This window comes from Daldinia vernicosa (assembly GCF_022497035.1).
Source record: "Daldinia vernicosa strain CBS 139.73 unplaced genomic scaffold F5Y00scaffold_64, whole genome shotgun sequence".
Taxonomy (NCBI): Eukaryota; Fungi; Ascomycota; class Sordariomycetes; order Xylariales; family Hypoxylaceae; genus Daldinia; species Daldinia vernicosa.
The window spans coordinates 5,725-22,415 of record NW_025953980.1 but is presented as its reverse complement, the minus strand read 5'-3'; the positions used below and the strand labels follow the sequence as shown (position 1 = coordinate 22,415).

Genomic DNA, 16,691 nt, shown 5'->3' with positions numbered 1-16,691 from the left:
AAATGAGCTGTGAAGCCCAACGCCGTAAGGAAGCCAATAATTCCTCTCTTTGACATTATTATGACCTTGAAAATGGCCTATAGTTATTTTAGAATTAGATAAATGGTTAGAAGAAAAAAAATATTTTATCCCCACAAGCATTAACCACGAGGATTCCGCGCTGCCCATATTAGTACTCGGAGAATAAAGCATCATTGTTGTCTACCCATTGCCATCGAAGCAACAATGCCAAAGCAGAGATCAAAAGGGACCTGGGCCGGCTTCCTATTCCGGGTGGCAACCCCCCCTTACTCTGTGCTTAACGGATAGTCCGCTCATTATCAACTCGGAACACTTCCTTTCGCCGTACCTTGAAGAAAGTCCAGTCGTGGCCATAGCCGCAGCAACAATGAAACCTACTGGTGTAAGCCATATAAATACACCAGCCCTTTGAAGGTCATGGAGCCTTTCATGCGTAACAAAAAATTGAAACTACCTAACAACCTCGCTTCGTTAAAGTCATTGTTGGATAGTTATTGAGAGCGACAAGAGCCCGCTGCCCTTGCTTCATCATATTATCGAGCATCCCCGCGGGTGAGATTGATACTGATACTGCCACGAATCAGAGTATTCTGCTCTGTCGTTTGTAAGATGCATAAGGGGGGTACTAAAAGCAGGGACAACAGAATTAAAGGTCTTGATATGTATTTTCAAACCCCGGCATGCAGAAAAGATGGCGTCTATTTTATTTGCGCAGCATATATAGGTAACTAGCCAAAGGGAGAGAAGTCCCTTGCCCGAATAAAAGATATATACTTATCCGACGAATGATGAATGTTTTAATGTTTCGTCAAGTGAGGCACGTGCCTAGTAGTAATTGGTAACTGTCACAGCACAGTGGCAGGTAGGTACCTACCGACCTACGTAATAAGGGTACCTAGGACAACGTCTTACCAACCAATAACCGTAATTGTCCGATGCAAGGCAACCAGGCTGCCAGGCTTTCGGGTGGGGTGGGCCACCCTGGCGTAGGCCATCATAGGTAGTTCCCGCTCAGCCCGCTCAGCACAGAACCTTCTTTAATTCTCTCTCACGTTGAAAGTTCAGGTTATCGATAAAAAGTGGATACAAGTACCCTAAGCAGTTGGAAAAGCCGGTTCCGCCTCATACCTAAATTGTACCTACCAGCCTGCCCCTGCACCTATCATTCTAGGACTCTGGGGTCTCACCTACCTCATGAATAATCAATCGAACGAATCAGTCCATCTTTTTTTCCTGCTTGTCCTCGTTGCCTAGGTAGTTACACCCTCTTTTTCCGCCTTCTTTGAACTTGATTGCGCATATGCCCACATTCATTTGTGCATTGCGTTAGTTCTCATGGCCTAGTCATTCATTCGCATTCGCATTTTATATAATTATATGCGTAGACGCCTAGACTTGATATATCCTCAGTATATCCTCAGATCGTTATTCTTCGACCAGTATTCCTTTAGATTATTATCCCCACTCATAGCAACGCCCTCGCCTGCGCCACCGTTTAGAAGCTATGGGCATCTTCAATCAGAAATCCCGGCTGAAGGCCGCGCCTCAGGAGATCCGCGTGGAAAAAGTCGTCGTTCCCACCAAGCCGCGGCCCAGCCTAACCGTGAATCCTCCCCGCGGGTCTTCAAGCCATTACTCCGCGTCCCCCCGCCTCTCGCCGAATCCGCGCCTCTCACGACCCAAAAGCGCGTCGCCGTATCCTTCCTCTGACGAGAAGCGCGCTATTGCAAGGAAGCGCAAAGCTGTAGCCAATACCCCACGAGACTCCCCCGCCTTCGGGAACGATTCGGAATCGGAAGATGATGACAGCGATCCTTTCCGAAAGCGACTGCGACGTAGCGAATTGAGGTCGGTAGATCTAAATCGCAAGCTGTGCCATAAGAAGGCATTCGGCGATGAGGTCAGAGACCCACGCATCATCCACGCGGCGGATATCGCCTCGGTTGCCACAAAGTGTCCGCCAATTCAGGGCGCGGAACCGGAAGAAGTTGCGATAGAGCTTCAATATCCGTCTCGGTGTAAGCGTGAGAGGTAAGGGTATCAACTCTAAAGGCATCGCAGGGCGCACTAACATAAGACAAGATACGAGCTAGTATGGCAGAAAGATAAGATCGACGCTGTTAAAGACATTCTTTCAGTCGTGGAGCATGTGGCCGAGACATATCTCACCGACGACGAAGCGAAGCCTTTCATCGATCACAACGCAAGCTTCAGGAGACAGATGGAACGCGCAATAAGCGAGAAATATAGGGACGTGCCAGGATTCAGAGCAGCACTTAAAAACTACAACGACAAACTATTAGAATTGGTTGAAAACGGTACGATAGCAAAGAACATAGAACAACAGCACCACCTTCCTCCCAGTCTGGTGTCCTTCATCCTCACACAAGTATACGATCGCACAGTTGCGCCGAAAGTAGAGATGCTCACAAAATACGAGATGGGAAGCGACAACGTCTACGGAGAGCTGCTGCACCCTTTCATCACGAAGCTGCTCGTCGAACAGACGAAAATGACTTCCGACCAGGTTTTCATAGACCTTGGTTCTGGGGTAGGTAACGTCGTACTTCAAGCGGCCCTCGAGATCGGCTGTCGGAGTTATGGCTGCGAGATGATGGAGAACGCCTGCAATCTCGCCGAAGCTCAGGAGAAGGAGTTTAGGTCCAGATGTCAACTTTGGGGCGTCGCGCACGGGCGGGTCCATCTTGAGAGGGGTGACTTTCGCACCAACGCTAAGATCTTGGAAAAGCTGAAGGAGGCGGACGTAATACTCGTCAATAACAAAGCCTTCACTTCCACTCTTAACGATGCCCTTATTAACATGTTTTTGGATTTGAAGAAGGGCTGCAAGATTATATCGCTAAAGTCCTTCGTCCACGAAAACAAAACCGCTATTAACGATGTCGCAAACAGTATCCTTGACGTCCAGCATTACCGCTACCACGAGAACTGGGTCAGTTGGGCCGCTGCGGAAGGCGACTATTATATCTCCATCAGGAAATAACGATGCCGGCCAGTCTATAGGGGAAAGAGAAGTCAACAATATGTCCATGTATAGATAGAATTCAGAGAACGGGTAGGTGAGAGCGCGTGTTAGGATACCACATTCGCATACATAGATAAGCATTATTCGAAGGATACCAAGGGATGCGATCGAATGGTAAGGACTTACAATACCGGTATTAGGTTAGTTATATAAATAGAACACATCAATACAATAAATCGCGATGACATCCGCGAGCGGTACGCTGGCTTTTCACCTCACCTCCGAGTCTTACTGCTTGGCGATTCGTTTTCCAGGTTCATGGCGTCTGCCTCGTGCTTCATCCGATCCATCCACCTCTTAATTAGATCCTTATTGTCGGCTGCGATCTTGGCCGCTTTCTGCTCGGTGACGTCGAGTTGTATGTTCAAAGTCAAGTTCTCGTCCTGAATATCCTGTTGTTACGCATTAGTCACAGCCCGGTATACCCTAAATCTACGCCATCGTTTATTCATTCGTACCTTGAGCATCTTATTCTTGCCGGCTAGCTCTTCATTGCGGTCTTTAAGTTTCGCCGTGAGTGCGTTGCGCTCGGCGGTCAGATCGTTAATCCGCTTAGTATCGACTTTCGCCTTGGATCGGAGCTTCTGGAGTTCGTCTTCGGCAGCTTTTAGTCTGCTCTGCAGCTGGCCTTTGGACCGGAGCGCTTCTGCTAGGTCTAACCGAAGTTGGGCGACGTTCTGGTCCGCACCGCCGTCCGTCGTAGTAGTTGTCGCAATGCCTTTTCCCGGCGATGTTGTTGGGATGTTCGTCGAGATTCGCCAGACTACCTTCTCGGCTTCGAGGGCGGCTATACGATCGGCGAGTTGGGAGCCTGGAAATAAGGGTTATTAGGCAAGACGCAAGAGTATGAAACAAAGCTACTCACAAGCCTCGACGAGGTCCTTGTTTACAGGATTGTTCCGCTCTGCTTCTTGCAGGGAAGTAAGATATTCAGATCTCCAGTCAGTCATGGTGGCCGAATCCTACATAACAGTATTATCATCTGAGATATTGAAAAAATGTTGTTGTAGTTATAGAAACCAAGTCTATTATTTTTCTACATATGTACAAGGTAAAGTTGCTTATTCTGCTCATGTGCTCAACGATTGGCTTTTGGGCAATTAAGGGCAGGAGGGGTACCTCTACATAAGCTTTATAGGATCCACAAATACCCGCTAGCTAATGCCAATAAGCTCATATCTATTACATTACAGAGATAGTCTCAGATCTGAGCTATTTCATCTGTTCATACATTGTATATTCATAAATAGTCACTCATCCCATATAACATGCGATATGCCCCGGCCATCAGGGAACGTATCATCCGTAGTCCACATCACCAGCGGCCACTGATCATCTATAACACCCGTCTCGGGATCCCTCGAGAACACAACAAGCCGCCCCGGAACGCTATGTTGATTCGCAGCCGCAAGCAGCGTCCCGTCCCTGCTAATAGCAAACGACCGCGGCCACAGACCTCCCGACGCCGTAAGCCCCACGAGCGCAGGATCGCCCGTCTCAAGATCAACGCTATACGATACGATACGATAGTGTCGCTCCGCTCGCCGCGGTATACGCTTCGGCCTTCGTCGCGCGTAGAAAGCACAATATGTCTACCGTTTTCGTTCTCCACCGCCGCGATCTCCGCCGGTATCGCGACCCCGGCGGCGTCGCCAAACCCGGTCTGGTACGCGCTGTCCTTGTAGAACTGCTTGAAACCCAGGGTCCCGTCTTTTCGGTATACGACCTCGAACCCGTGCAGCGAATTGGTAAGCTCGCCGAGCACGTAGAAGAACGTCTTACTATTACTACCTTTAACAAAGACGCCGTGGCGCGGCCCGTTCCCGGGCTCGATATAATGCGCGCCTAATTCAACTAACCGGCCATCCCATCCTACCGCGTATGTCCGCAGGGCGTCCGCGCCGCGGTCGAGCACCACTACGAATTTCCCGGTAGGGTCGGCGACGATGCCGTGGGGATACGGCTTATCTTGCAGCGTCGAGTTAGGGCCAGGCTTGTCCATGAAGTAGTGGAAGCTCTGGAGCTCGACCAAGTTACTCGGATCCGAAGTATCAACGACAGAGACCGCGCCTCCCGAGTAGTGAGCCAATCCCAAGCGATTAGGAGCATAAAATGCCGACTGCACTGGGCCATAATCGGTAGTGATGTTGCCGAGTATTGAAAGAGACTCTTTGGAAAATGACGCTACTGAGCCAGCGTCGGTGATTGTGTAAGCTTCATTTGCGCAGAATAGCGTGTCCGTTACCGGATCAAGTTCCAACCATCCCGGATTACGACCACATCCCAACGTCGAGCCGACCTCCCGTAACGAATGACTCCCATCGACGTTGCTGGTGAAGGCTAGACGATATACGGGCCCGGCGTAACTAGCTACGTAGATGTTCCTCGCAACGACGATGCTGGCGGCAGCGGATACCGTCGCAGAAAGAAGATTGTACTTCATAGTCGCTTCGTAATACTCGAGGCGAGGTAAGTAAACAATGGACGGAAACAGTACGAACTAATTAGTTGCCTATATTTATAAATAAGAGCAGCCCATATATAAGGTATATATATATCAATACTACCTAGGTAAGGTTAGGTTTTGAAAGTGCCTGAGACCATAAGCATATAAATTTGATGGTTAACACACCGCGCTTCACTTGGCATCTCATGCAGATATTGTAGCGGGATTATGGAAGGTAATTATGACCATTAAAGATCCGTAGGAATAACCATATTGACGCACAGCCGTTTGTTGGTACTTGAGCGTTATCTCGTCCAAACCTATAAGGAAGAGATAACTGACTCAGAAAGGGGTACACCATAACTATCCTCTAATGCATCACCCTTTCACACAAAGGCATGACATTCGTATTTTCCGGTCTTATTAACCCCTGTTCGCTAGTCGCCCTCAACATATTACCAAGGCCCTGACAAAGAAAATCCTCCATTAGTACAAGACTGCCAATCCGAAATCGAAACGCTCTCAGCATAATATTCGATTTGCCTCACTCATTCATTCCAAGAGTTCCTCCCTACTTATATTATAGCCCGTCATTTCTAGGCATATACAAAGCTCCAACCCTTCCTATTTTCCCTTCGGAATACCGTCCTCAACCGTAACAGGGTGCAGCATAAGTCTCGTCTGTATCTCCTGGCTATTTGCAGCATACCCCTTACTCCAATCATACCCTAGCGCGTACGCGAAGAAGCTGCCGTCATGATTAAACGCTGTCGTTGTAATGGGACTGCCGGTCGACGGGTATGACTGTAGCCGAGAGCGTGCGGTGCGGCTCCAGAAGTGAAACGCGCCATCAGAGCCAGCCGTGGCTAAGACCGTGTGTTGGACTGGGTGAAATCGCACGTCATTGACGGCCCATACCTTGGTGACATTCGTCTTGGGTTCAGGCGGTTCACGGTGGCAGCGAAATGAAAAGCTACCAAGTTTGCTATATTGATTCAAGATTAGTAACGTTCATTACGATAATTTCGGTGCTCAGCGACACTCGCAGAAGGTCAGATAGGAAAAGGATAGTAATACCTTTTTTCTTTCTCTTCGTTTACGAGGTTAAAACCACACCGTCCATCGATGCTCGCTGTGGCCCAGCCCTTGCCGTCTGGGCATACGTCGACGGCCTTGGTCTGATGCTGAAGCGGCGATTCCAGAGTTCGGGAAATGACAGTCGGGTTTCGGAGGTCGATAAGATGGATATGGCACTCTGCAGTAGCGACCACCAAAAGAAGAGACTTGGAATCCATCGAGTAGACACGGTCTTTGCACGTGATGGTAGCTAACGGACTCTGTTGGCGAAGATCCCATAACTTGACTGTCTTGTCCCATGACCCGGACGCCACAATGTGGGCATTCGATTCCGGAATTTCGACGAAACGCACGCTGCGAATGGGCTTTTCGTGCGAGCTGAGAGTAGCCTGCTGGCCTGTTGGTAGATGCAGAATATGAAGCGATTTATCGGCTCCTCCAGCGGCGACTATCGTCCCGTCCTGATTTCCCAGATCAATATCCACCCCTACCTATTCCAACCTATACCGCATCATTCCTACTACTTACCTATTTGAATCCCTATATTGGCTCTGTTTCTCTTTTTTTTACGCTGTAGGGTTAGGAAGAAACTCAAAAACTTACCTTGGCCCAGTCGCAGCCGAGGACGGGGCCCGCTGCGTTGAACACAACTGTTCCTTTCGCGGTTCTGCTGTTGGTGTTGACGTCGTAGATACGTATTTTGCTATCCCATGATGCTGCTGCTAGGTAGTTGGCAACAGGCGACCACGAAACGGACGAGATGGTGTCTTGGGCGTCGTCTGGTAGGCTGACATCGTCGGATAGAGAACCTAAATTAGGAGTAGAAAGAGTCTTGTGAAGAGTCTTAATGAGCGGCATCTCGAAGAATAATATTGATGAAAGGACAGATTTAAATTATATGAGAGTATAAAAGGATGGCTGATATTTCTTTATAAATACGAGCCTCAGAAATCTTTATCATTTTTAGCCTCGTCAGGTACGGTTATTTGATATATTACTCAATGGAAGGAACGAAGCAGCTAGGTGCACCTAAGAAATAAGGTTCAGTTCTCAAGTACCTTATGTAGGTACCTAAGGTATATTGAAGCCACCACATGCATGTACATAAGGCAATTGCATGCAGGTGTGATTGATTCATGGAAGGTACCTCCTATAAATATGTACACACCTAAAGTAACTAATAAAATCGAAGACTACAACTTGACACTCTTGACCAAGCCTGGTTTGATACCAGTAAGCTCGCCTCCGTATCCACCACGGCCTTCGCCGCCCCCGTATACCGGTTTCATGCTCTTCAACTTCTTTTGTTTCTCTGCATATGCCTTTCGCTTCTTTACTCTTGGGTTCCTCACGTCCTTCTTACGTCTCGGCGCAAGTCCCTTGTTCTTTTGTATCTGGTAAGTAATCTTACGTTTTCCATCCTCACCCATCTCCTCCGTCTCCACGACCCGATCATTCTTGCTGGCTGCCGCAAGAGCTGCTGCTCGGGCCGCTTTATCTTCCTTCTTCTTGCTTGTCGCAGCAGCAATCATATCGTAGTATTCGTCCTCGTCATCTCTAACCGCAGTAGCAACTCGCTCGTCCTCCTCATCGCTAGCATCTCCAAGATCAGCACCCATCTTTGAGCTCTTCTGACCACGCTTTTCTGCTTCGGCGTTAAGGCGCGCTTGTCTATCCTTCAGGCGTTCCCTGTAAGGAATATCCATGTCGCCACCCGCGTCCCTGCCTCCGGCTGCCCGGCGATTGGCTTTCTGTACGATCTGCGAAGTGTAGAACCTAAGACTCTTCTTCCGAGCCGCCTTTTCAGCAGCTGATTTGGCATCAAGAGCCTCCTCTTCACCGAAATCTGAGTCACTATCTCTTGCCGCAATATCAACGGTTGGCTTCTTCGGTTTCTTCTTAGTAGCAACGAGCGCGTCGAGATCAGCAAGTGACTCTTCAATGGCCTTCGCTTTCTTCTTCTCCGCCTTGGCCTTGACCTTAGCATCTTTGCTTAGTTTCTTCGAAGATTTCGTTTCCACTTGTACTTTCTCCTCGATTGCTAACAGCTCCTCTTCCGGTGGTGAGGGTATGCTGTCAGTTACGTGCGTATGATCCAATATCTTCAGGTGCTCTACTTTCTTCCACGCATCTCGGCACTCTAGTAGAGTCTTCATCACTTCGTGATCACGTAGTTCTGCGGGGTCCAGCGCTTTTGCAGCTCCGTTTACGTTATCCCTAGCTGGTGATGCTAAGGTAGCGAAGTACATAGCAAGCGTAGCGACGTAGCAGCCTAGGATTCGGTATTTGACTACCGGCAATGACTTGGGGGGCTGTCCTTCGGCCTGTTTTTGTATAGTCACAAGTAGGGGTTGAAGCTGCTGGAGCTCATCCGCTAAGTAGTCGAACTCGGGGTATCTTAACCGTAAAATTCGGTATCTTTCCTCGGGGCTCATATCAGCGGGAATCTCGACATCCTTCAAGACTTCAGTAACAACGTCATTCTGATCTGCATCCTCGCCTTCGGGAGCGAGCCACTCGGTTTCGTCGAAAATAAAGTCGCTCTCGGACATCTTTGCCAGTTTTTTCTTCTGTAGTCGCCGGGCCTCCTGCTCCTCTTCCAAGGCGTCGGCCTCTGTCTCGGGATTGTCGGCGTTGTAATATTCTTTCCTCGACGAACCCCACCAGCCGGAATCGCCTTCCTCTTGTCCAGATTCAGATCCATTATCAGGCTTTCCCTTGGCGGATTTCGTAGGCTTACGAGCGTATCCGTCTTGGTCGTCGCCATCTTCATCATCATCGGAGTCCTCGTCGTCATAGGCAAGGGCCTCTTCATCAGAGTTCTCTAAAAACTCTTCTTCCTCTTCTTGTCGCTTCTGCTTCTTGGATTTTCGGTCATCCTCAAAAAGAATTTGGTCCTTGTTCATGAAGTGTTCCTCCTCTGAGTCGGCTATATCTTCGAAGGTATTGATAGGACCCAATCTCGCATCAGCAGGGTCATATTCGCGAGGACCTTTTGGTTCCGAAGGACCACTGGATGCCTTTCTCTTCTTTCCCATTTTGAAAATGTTAAATGTTTTTGATAATTCGAAAAATACACAAGTATAAATCGGCGTGAGTGGTCGCAAGCTTGGCTATGAACTTTTTAGTGTTCGCGGTTAGAACTTTTTTTCTTTTCCCCACGCAAAATACTAAGCTCCATCTCTTATCGTTATCAATGACTGCTCCACAAGGAAGCACAGCAAGTGGGTCGTTAAAGTTAAGAAACTCCACCTGTTATGCACAGAATAGCGTCAAAATTACGGCGCAGTCTACCAACAATTACCTATGCTGATAAGTGCGCCACGTTTTTTGACGTTATTTGTTAGGTCTCTTTAAAAAAGGGCCGTGATAGCTTCAGCTGATCCTACGCTAACTCTTCCTCATTTCACATTTCATACTTCACACGTATATAATGCCAGTAATGCAGTAATTACAGCCCACCAATACCATAGTTAAATGTACTCTTCCAGGGCCCGATTGTCACATAGAGTTTCCCATCTCTTCAGTCTTCAGTAGACTTAATCCTTCGGTCGTTTATAAATTGACAGTACAATTGTACTTCTATAATCGTAATACTCTCTACTTCCGTAATGGGGAACTCTTGGAGCAATCAGATGCCCGTGGAGGGCAAGGTACGTCAGATCAATTCAATAGGACCACACGAATTGACTCTTTTGGGGGCATATCTAACAAGTGTTTTCGCCCTGTTTATAGACCGTCCTGATCACGGGAGCCTCGGAGGGATTAGGCAAGAGCGTAGCTCGACAATTGGCCGAGAAGGGCGCAAACGTCATCCTTGTCTCACGGAGCGCCAGCAAGCTCGAGGCTGCCATGGCCGAGGCCGCCGCCGCCGCCCGCAACCCCAAAACTCAAAGGTTCCACTTCATCTCGGCCGACGTTGCGAAACCCGACTATGCCCCTCCCTTGCTTGCCGAGGCCGTAGCTTGGAACAACGACCAACCTATTGATATCGTGTGGTGTATAGCAGGCACGTCTGCCCCGGATTTCTGGCTCGAGGTACCCCTATCTCAGACGCGAAGCCAGATGGATATTAACTTCTGGGGAGCGGCCGAGATGGCCCACGCTGTACTGAGGCTATGGTGTGCGCCCGACGCGCCAGTCGTGCCGGAGCCGAAACACCTAATCTTCACGTCGTCTGTGCTAGCTTTTTTCCCGGTAGTTGGGTACGGGCCGTATACACCTTCGAAGAGCGCGCTACGTGGATTGGCCGACACCCTAGTACAGGAGGTAGAGGCGTATCCACAGAACGTGAAAGTCCACATTGTATACCCGGCCTCGATCGATAGCCCCGGTTTCGAGCGCGAGAACAAGACGAAACCGGGCATTACAAAGCTGCTTGAGGAGGGAGATCCGGTACAGAGTCCTGATGCGGTAGCTTCCGGCGCGATCCGAGGGCTCGAAAAGGGACAGTACTTCGTAACAACGGCCTTGTACGGATATATTTTCAAATGGAGTACATTGGGAGGCTCGCCGAGGAATAATTGGTTTATAGATACAATCATGGCCTGTCTCATGCCATTGGTATGGATATTTGTACTACCGGACATATTTTCTAAGATCAGGAAGTACCGTAAGACGCATGGCCACCCTGCCAGCTATCGAGCCAAAGCTATAGAAGACCACAAGAGCTCTTAGTTCGCCTGCTAAATAATTAGACCCGTGTCCAAGACACGGCAAGATACAATAATGGTTTCTATCCTGCCGGTTTTCTGATGATTGCAACATTGCTTAATCTAATTTTAATATTAAGACAATGTAAAAACTCTATTTCTAAACCGAAGAATATTAAGAGTACTTTTTTTCTTTTTCTTAAACTTCCCCCTTTAAAAAAGGCGAAGGGAATGAAAGAAACAACCGCGGCCTAAACTGTCTTAAACCGGATAGCTGAGGTTCTAAGTTATAATTCATCTATTTACCCGTCCAACAAAACAACAATTCTTGAGCAGCCAATCCTTTGTGACAACAGAGGCCGGATATAAATGTTTTGCAGTACCTCCTGAAAAGCTAAAGCTGAAGGTATAGTTTAATATCTAGGTTAGTTAATTGTCATATGATTACTATTCATACTCTAACGCGATGTTTACGTTCCGTTCCGGCCTTACGGGCCCCGGAATATATCGGAGTAAATAAAGATAAAGCTAAAATCTTAGTTAGGACTATGGTGTCTTCAACCGCTGAGCTTAAACAGACTTCAGCCAATATAATATATACAACCGGATAGGTAGGCACCTCTAAGTGAGGCACATCATCACTATAGTCACCATCATCAATACTACGGTCAAACGTAGAAGATTTTATATAATTCAGTCGTTATGTGTGAGTTCATTGATGAAAACTTCGTGGATCCTCTGCGGCCATGCTAGATTACAGCAAGACAGAGATAACCCCCTCCTTTTCCGGATATTCTGGCAAACAAGAAAAAAATACCCTCAACCCAAACTCCATGCGTTTCCATATAGTACGCATCGACTCATGCCTGACTAAAACCAACTAGCATGGCAAAAAAGAGAACGTTCCAAGTTCCGCTTATAGACATTTTAGAGTTTGACCAATAACTTTGACCCGGGAGGCCATTCCTCCATCTAAAAATTGCCTTGAACATTTTCCTCAATGAGGTGAGGATTCAATCGAACTAAATCCATCTAGTAGGTCATATCGAAGAGCACCATTCTTCTGATGCCGAACCGGCTGCTAACCGCTTTGCTGGGCTTGTCTCGCGTCGGGGGTGGGGAGGCCATCCTAAGGTGCATCTTGCTCATTCACGACGGATTGGGGAGCTCCATGAGGGCCGGCCTGTGGACCAGCTTGGCCTGCTTGGCTTGCTTGATTTTGCTGCTCACGGACAGCCTCCTCGTACAAGCAAATCTGATAGGCCAGCTGCTTCGTAGTTGCATCAATCATGATCATAAGCCGGTTTGCGCGATCTGCTCCGCGAACCTGAGCCAGTGCTTGCTCTATTGTATAGCGCACAACAGGATCAGTAGAAGCAGGAATCGAAGCAAAGTTGAACGGGGCCATGTTTGCGGGTGGCGGTGGACCGGCCATGGGGTAGGCGAAGTTGTCACCACCACCAATCTGACTTCCGTGAGCCTGGGGGTTGCGAGTCTCTATGTATATGGTTAGCCTGTTAATACTTTCTCGCATGTGTACTTTGAAAGGCTCAAAGTAAATGACATACCGTGAAAGGAACATCGAGCACCAGAAGCGTTAAACCAGCAATTGGCACAGCTGCCACACATCTGGCCGTCGATAACGACACAAGTGGTCCAGGGACCGTGGCCTTTATGGCAGTTCTTGCATGGCTGGGGTGCCTCCTCACCAGCGATGTGTGCGAAGAGAGCCTCAACGTTGCTACGTCGGACTAAGTTCAGTTTCTGGTTGGTACGTCGCTGATGGGCAAGGCGCATGCCAGGGTCGCGGGCCAGCCTCTTTGCCAGGGCGCTCTCAATGTTAATATTGAGATATCCAGACTGGTGAGCAAGCTCTTCCGTAGTGTGAACTCCGGCATCGTCACCTCCCATAAGATGACCGCTAAGGTCAGGATGTTGATCATTAGGATTCTGAACGCTGTTGGCTAGAATGCTAGCTGCGGTGAGTTCTACCGGCTGCTGGTGATGATGATGCTGCTGCTGAGCGGCAGCGGCGGCAACAGCAGCAGCAGCCTCAGGATCAAAAGTGGTATCATGATCATTGTCGAAATCTTCATCGGTACTGACATCTTGCTGCTCAAGATCGGGGTCTTGATTTGCAAGTCCGTCAGCCGCGCCGATTCGACGATTGACTCTTGCGCGCGGAGCGCCGACCGGCTTGGTGACCTTGCTCGGTCGGCCACCTCGGGCTGAATGCATGACGCCTTTCATGGTGGGCCAGGTGATCAAGAAAAAGCCGCCTGCTGGCTGACAGTTGGTATCAGATTGATTATATCTTATAAAAGAATGATCATTTTTCAGCTGTCGGCAGCTGTGTAAAAATGATGTAGGATGAAATAATCTTTCGGAAAAGGCCGTAGCTAAATGCTTAGCTCAAATCGTAATTTTGCCGGGCGGTGTGTAGGGTCTGTCGCACCTTCCTAAGGTATCTTATGCGGGTACGTACCTACATATGTACCTAAAGTATATGTGTGTCAGGAGATCTCCGCATACACTCCCATGATTTAGATAGATACCTACCTCAACAGCTCCACTGCAATTGCTCAATTATTCGTCTAGGTACCTGAGAATTCGCTTCATGAAATATGCATGATTCACAAGCGTATTGGAAATCGTACTAAAAATATTTATATATAGTACGTGACTAAGTGGGCAGGAGTGAGATGAGGAACCTTATATCAGAAGGTTGAAACGGGATATGTTAGGTAGATGGCATCTATACCTATCTGGGGAAGATGAGAGTCAAAGTAGGAAGGGTGAGGTATGTACATATCTGAGATCCAGAAGTAGTCTGATCTTGTAGTTTATACTGTAAGTACGCAAAGTTGAGATGCAAACTATCACGCGTGGAATATAGATATTCTAGAAGATGAGCCTTTAAGAATGCCATATCAATTAGATAAATCAACATGGAATAACAATATCCTAACCCGGCTTATTACCAAGTATCTTTATTAGCCAAATACCTAGGCAAACATAAATTCATCAAGTGCAACAATCATGTACAGAAGGACATCACTTTTAACATCATATCAAAGTCTTTTGTACTGTACAATTAAATGCCACCTAGTTAACGCGACACGATCTATGGCCACTCAATTCATCGAACGCCAACTGCAAGATAACAGCTCTCAGAGGGTATACAGATTAGAATAATGGGATGGGCTTTTATTGATCTTTTTACAGATCCAACCAATTGCTCAGGATCTGCCTTTCCACGCTTCCCCCCCCTTATTGGTATAGCTTCATCAGTCATCCTCTCCTTACTGTGTAAAGAGGCAACTGCCTACGATCCACCTCCCTCCCGGCCGGATTTCAGCCATCCACTAAGGCACTCATTACGCCTTAGATTAAAAAAAAATACGAAAAGTAAAGAAAATGGAAAGGAACCGGCGTAACCGCGAATTCGTTATTAAACAAGGTATGTAATCCGCCGTGACTTTAGATGCAAACGTCCTCCTTCCTGTCGCGACTTCCGGGATCGTGCGATCAACGGTGTCCTGAATCTTCGCGCAAGGCCGGTAGGGGCCGTACCAAGAGTATAAAACGAGTATGCGAGACGAAAACGGGCGCAAAACAAACACATGGAAGGAGATCGTTGGCTAGTTCATGGTGAGGGCGCAGGTCAAGTCGTTAGCCAGATTTATAACATTACTGGCAGCCATCGAGTATGCGGTACCGGGGGGTATTGGGTGAGCTGTTGCTCTATCATATATCTTGTGCTTGTGACACTCTTATTCTCAATCAGATAAGACCGCATAGACGCAGGTTCTCTTGGATGATTATGTCTTAAAATAAATTTTGTTAGCACGGACATCTATAATCAACAAGGCAAATTATATTACGTACCATTGACCGCAGCCATAACGAAGCGAATTTGCGTCGTATCTGTTGCACATGTAAAATGCGTGTAGATCTGCTTCGTTTCGTGCTGGTTCAGGCTGACAAATCGGTTTAGGATGTAGTCGCAAGCGGCAGCGTAGTCATCGCCACCTTCGTAGTCGGGAAAGTAGTTCTTCATTGGGCTGACAGGAAGCTTCTCCTTAAACCGATCGATCTTATTCAGGAAGAGAATAATAGAGGTCTTAATAAACCATCGGGAGTTGCAGATCGAGTCGAATAGGGTCAAAGCTTCCTGCATACGGTTTACCGTCTCATCTTCAAAGAGCAACTGATCGTACTCGGAGATGGCGACCAAGAACAGAATGGTGGTGACGTTCTCGAAGCAGTGAATCCACTTCTTACGTTCTGATCGCTGGCCACCAACGTCGAACATTCGGTACGTTAAATCGCCAATGATGAAGGTTGTCTCAGTGATACCGGTTGTCTTGACACGAGATCGAAGGACATCCTGATCATTGGGCATGTAGTCAGGTGCAGCAATTCGGGCAATGTTGTCGAAGTAGCTGTGATGGTTAGATGGGCTAGGGTTAGGATATTGAGCAGTGATGCACGTACTATCTTGCGGAGTCGTTCAATTGATACTCACGCGACCGCTTGAAACAGTCTTGGACACCACGGTCTTTCCACAGAGTCTCAATTGCGTTGCCAACCTCAGGAGGCAACACGTCACCCTCGATCTGAGCGGGTTGCATGAAAATTGTCTGAACGTGATATTCCATTCGCTGGTCTTCTAACGGAAGCTCTAGGGATTCCATAGCCTCGAGAATGACGCGCATGGACTGAACGGTGTTGCTGAAGATAATTTCCTTGAATGACTCTCGCTCGTCGCGCGAGTAACCGCCCTCGTTGATTATCTTCATCTGCTTCAAGATGGTCGACTTTCCAGATTCACCAGCACCTTCGGCTATTAGATCGATTGCCGTGATTAGGGGGAGAGGTCCTTAGTACTCACCCAGAAGAAGCATCTTGATCTCGTTGCGCTGCATCATTTTATCACGCTTAAGCTGATTCTCAATCTCCTCGTTGCGGGCCTTGCCCTCCTTCTCCTCCGTACTCATTCCGCAACCCATATTGACTAATTAAAGGAGTTTGGACTAAATGTTATAACGAATGTAAACTCGGCGTCTATCGCGAAAATACTCTGCGTCGAGTGACGACTATATTAAAATAATGGTGTCAGTAAGCAATAATACCAGAAATAATAGAAGACGACAGCCTAAGTGATGGGACGCTCTCTTGATCCAAGGGCGCAGATAACAAGAACCGGCCAACCGCTTGCGCCGGCTTAGACGTAGCTGTAGACCGTCGCTCTGCGTAGATGATTTCGATAGACACGACTGAATAGACGAGACAACAACATACCGGAAAATGCCAATTGAACTGACGAAGAGACACACGATAGATAAGAAATGGGGATAAATTCGCCGAAGGAAAGAAACGGCGAATGTGATGAGAAAAGCTGACAGTGGAAAGGAAGAGTGTAGAAAAAAGGGTGGTCGCGAGAGAT

At 47.9% G+C, this 16,691-nt stretch overlaps 8 protein-coding genes across 8 annotated transcripts; 2 read left to right on the top strand and 6 right to left on the bottom strand.

Moving 5' to 3' along the window:
- Positions 1-1,080: 1,080 nt before the first annotated feature.
- F5Y00DRAFT_184293 (histone H3-K79 methyltransferase) lies at positions 1,081-3,154 on the top strand. The gene is made up of 2 exons (XM_048005056.1): positions 1,081-2,052; positions 2,104-3,154. The coding sequence occupies exons 1-2, from the start codon at positions 1,526-1,528 to the stop codon at positions 3,023-3,025; spliced, it is 1,449 nt and encodes a 482-aa protein (XP_047860864.1). The 5' UTR covers positions 1,081-1,525; the 3' UTR covers positions 3,026-3,154.
- F5Y00DRAFT_184288 (autophagy protein 16) lies at positions 3,154-4,150 on the bottom strand. Its single transcript, XM_048005055.1, has 3 exons — positions 3,933-4,150; positions 3,526-3,878; positions 3,154-3,459 (listed from the first exon to the last, which is right to left on the bottom strand). Exons 1-3 carry the CDS (start codon positions 4,015-4,017, stop codon positions 3,283-3,285), a joined length of 615 nt encoding a protein of 204 aa, XP_047860863.1. The 5' UTR covers positions 4,018-4,150; the 3' UTR covers positions 3,154-3,282.
- Positions 4,151-4,317: 167 nt separating this feature from the next.
- On the bottom strand, positions 4,318-5,510 carry F5Y00DRAFT_255616 (putative isomerase YbhE; the record flags this gene model as incomplete). Its single annotated transcript, XM_048010307.1, has 2 exons — positions 4,318-4,563; positions 4,593-5,510. 2 exons carry the CDS (start codon positions 5,508-5,510, stop codon positions 4,318-4,320), a joined length of 1,164 nt encoding a protein of 387 aa, XP_047860862.1.
- Positions 5,511-5,696: 186 nt separating this feature from the next.
- F5Y00DRAFT_273414 (WD40 repeat-like protein) lies at positions 5,697-7,448 on the bottom strand (the record flags this gene model as incomplete). Its single annotated transcript, XM_048013172.1, has 3 exons — positions 5,697-6,498; positions 6,591-7,051; positions 7,194-7,448. 3 exons carry the CDS (start codon positions 7,446-7,448, stop codon positions 6,138-6,140), a joined length of 1,077 nt encoding a protein of 358 aa, XP_047860861.1. The 3' UTR covers positions 5,697-6,137.
- A 156-nt stretch (positions 7,449-7,604) lies between these two features.
- F5Y00DRAFT_247502 (Sas10 C-terminal domain-containing protein) lies at positions 7,605-9,711 on the bottom strand. Its single transcript, XM_048009283.1, has one exon. It carries the CDS (start codon positions 9,626-9,628, stop codon positions 7,784-7,786), a length of 1,845 nt encoding a protein of 614 aa, XP_047860860.1. The 5' UTR covers positions 9,629-9,711; the 3' UTR covers positions 7,605-7,783.
- A 167-nt stretch (positions 9,712-9,878) lies between these two features.
- F5Y00DRAFT_247501 (3-ketodihydrosphingosine reductase tsc-10) lies at positions 9,879-11,415 on the top strand. Its single transcript, XM_048009282.1, has 2 exons — positions 9,879-10,243; positions 10,326-11,415. Exons 1-2 carry the CDS (start codon positions 10,202-10,204, stop codon positions 11,265-11,267), a joined length of 984 nt encoding a protein of 327 aa, XP_047860859.1. The 5' UTR covers positions 9,879-10,201; the 3' UTR covers positions 11,268-11,415.
- Positions 11,416-11,862: 447 nt separating this feature from the next.
- On the bottom strand, positions 11,863-13,598 carry F5Y00DRAFT_247500 (uncharacterized protein). The gene is made up of 2 exons (XM_048009281.1): positions 12,811-13,598; positions 11,863-12,739 (listed from the first exon to the last, which is right to left on the bottom strand). Exons 1-2 carry the CDS (start codon positions 13,490-13,492, stop codon positions 12,372-12,374), a joined length of 1,050 nt encoding a protein of 349 aa, XP_047860858.1. The 5' UTR covers positions 13,493-13,598; the 3' UTR covers positions 11,863-12,371.
- A 1,254-nt stretch (positions 13,599-14,852) lies between these two features.
- F5Y00DRAFT_184244 (guanine nucleotide-binding protein subunit alpha) lies at positions 14,853-16,361 on the bottom strand. The gene is made up of 4 exons (XM_048005054.1): positions 16,137-16,361; positions 15,740-16,082; positions 15,131-15,687; positions 14,853-15,069 (listed from the first exon to the last, which is right to left on the bottom strand). Exons 1-4 carry the CDS (start codon positions 16,252-16,254, stop codon positions 15,026-15,028), a joined length of 1,062 nt encoding a protein of 353 aa, XP_047860857.1. The 5' UTR covers positions 16,255-16,361; the 3' UTR covers positions 14,853-15,025.
- Between the last annotated feature and the right edge of the window lie 330 nt (positions 16,362-16,691).

Bases quoted from the DNA above. Each gene is read 5' to 3' on its own strand.
- F5Y00DRAFT_184288 (XM_048005055.1), bottom strand. From the start codon at position 4,017: ATGACTGACTGGAGATCTGAATATCTTACTTCCCTGCAAGAAGCAGAG. The intron at 3,879-3,932 runs GTGAGTAGCTTT...CCTTATTTCCAG, and splicing joins CAAGGACCTCGTCGAGGCTT to GCTCCCAACTCGCCGATCGT. The intron at 3,460-3,525 runs GTACGAATGAAT...GCGTAACAACAG, and splicing joins GCAAGAATAAGATGCTCAAG to GATATTCAGGACGAGAACTT.
- F5Y00DRAFT_247502 (XM_048009283.1), bottom strand. From the start codon at position 9,628: ATGGGAAAGAAGAGAAAGGCATCCAGTGGTCCTTCGGAACCAAAAGGT.
- F5Y00DRAFT_184293 (XM_048005056.1), top strand. From the start codon at position 1,526: ATGGGCATCTTCAATCAGAAATCCCGGCTGAAGGCCGCGCCTCAGGAG. The intron at 2,053-2,103 runs GTAAGGGTATCA...ACATAAGACAAG, and splicing joins TCTCGGTGTAAGCGTGAGAG to ATACGAGCTAGTATGGCAGA.
- F5Y00DRAFT_184244 (XM_048005054.1), bottom strand. From the start codon at position 16,254: ATGGGTTGCGGAATGAGTACGGAGGAGAAGGAGGGCAAGGCCCGCAAC. The intron at 15,688-15,739 runs GTACGTGCATCA...TAACCATCACAG, and splicing joins TTGAACGACTCCGCAAGATA to CTACTTCGACAACATTGCCC. The intron at 15,070-15,130 runs GTACGTAATATA...ATTTATTTTAAG, and splicing joins CGTTATGGCTGCGGTCAATG to ACATAATCATCCAAGAGAAC.
- F5Y00DRAFT_247500 (XM_048009281.1), bottom strand. From the start codon at position 13,492: ATGAAAGGCGTCATGCATTCAGCCCGAGGTGGCCGACCGAGCAAGGTC. The intron at 12,740-12,810 runs GTATGTCATTTA...CCATATACATAG, and splicing joins TGCTCGATGTTCCTTTCACG to AGACTCGCAACCCCCAGGCT.
- F5Y00DRAFT_247501 (XM_048009282.1), top strand. From the start codon at position 10,202: ATGGGGAACTCTTGGAGCAATCAGATGCCCGTGGAGGGCAAG. The intron at 10,244-10,325 runs GTACGTCAGATC...CCCTGTTTATAG, and splicing joins AGATGCCCGTGGAGGGCAAG to ACCGTCCTGATCACGGGAGC.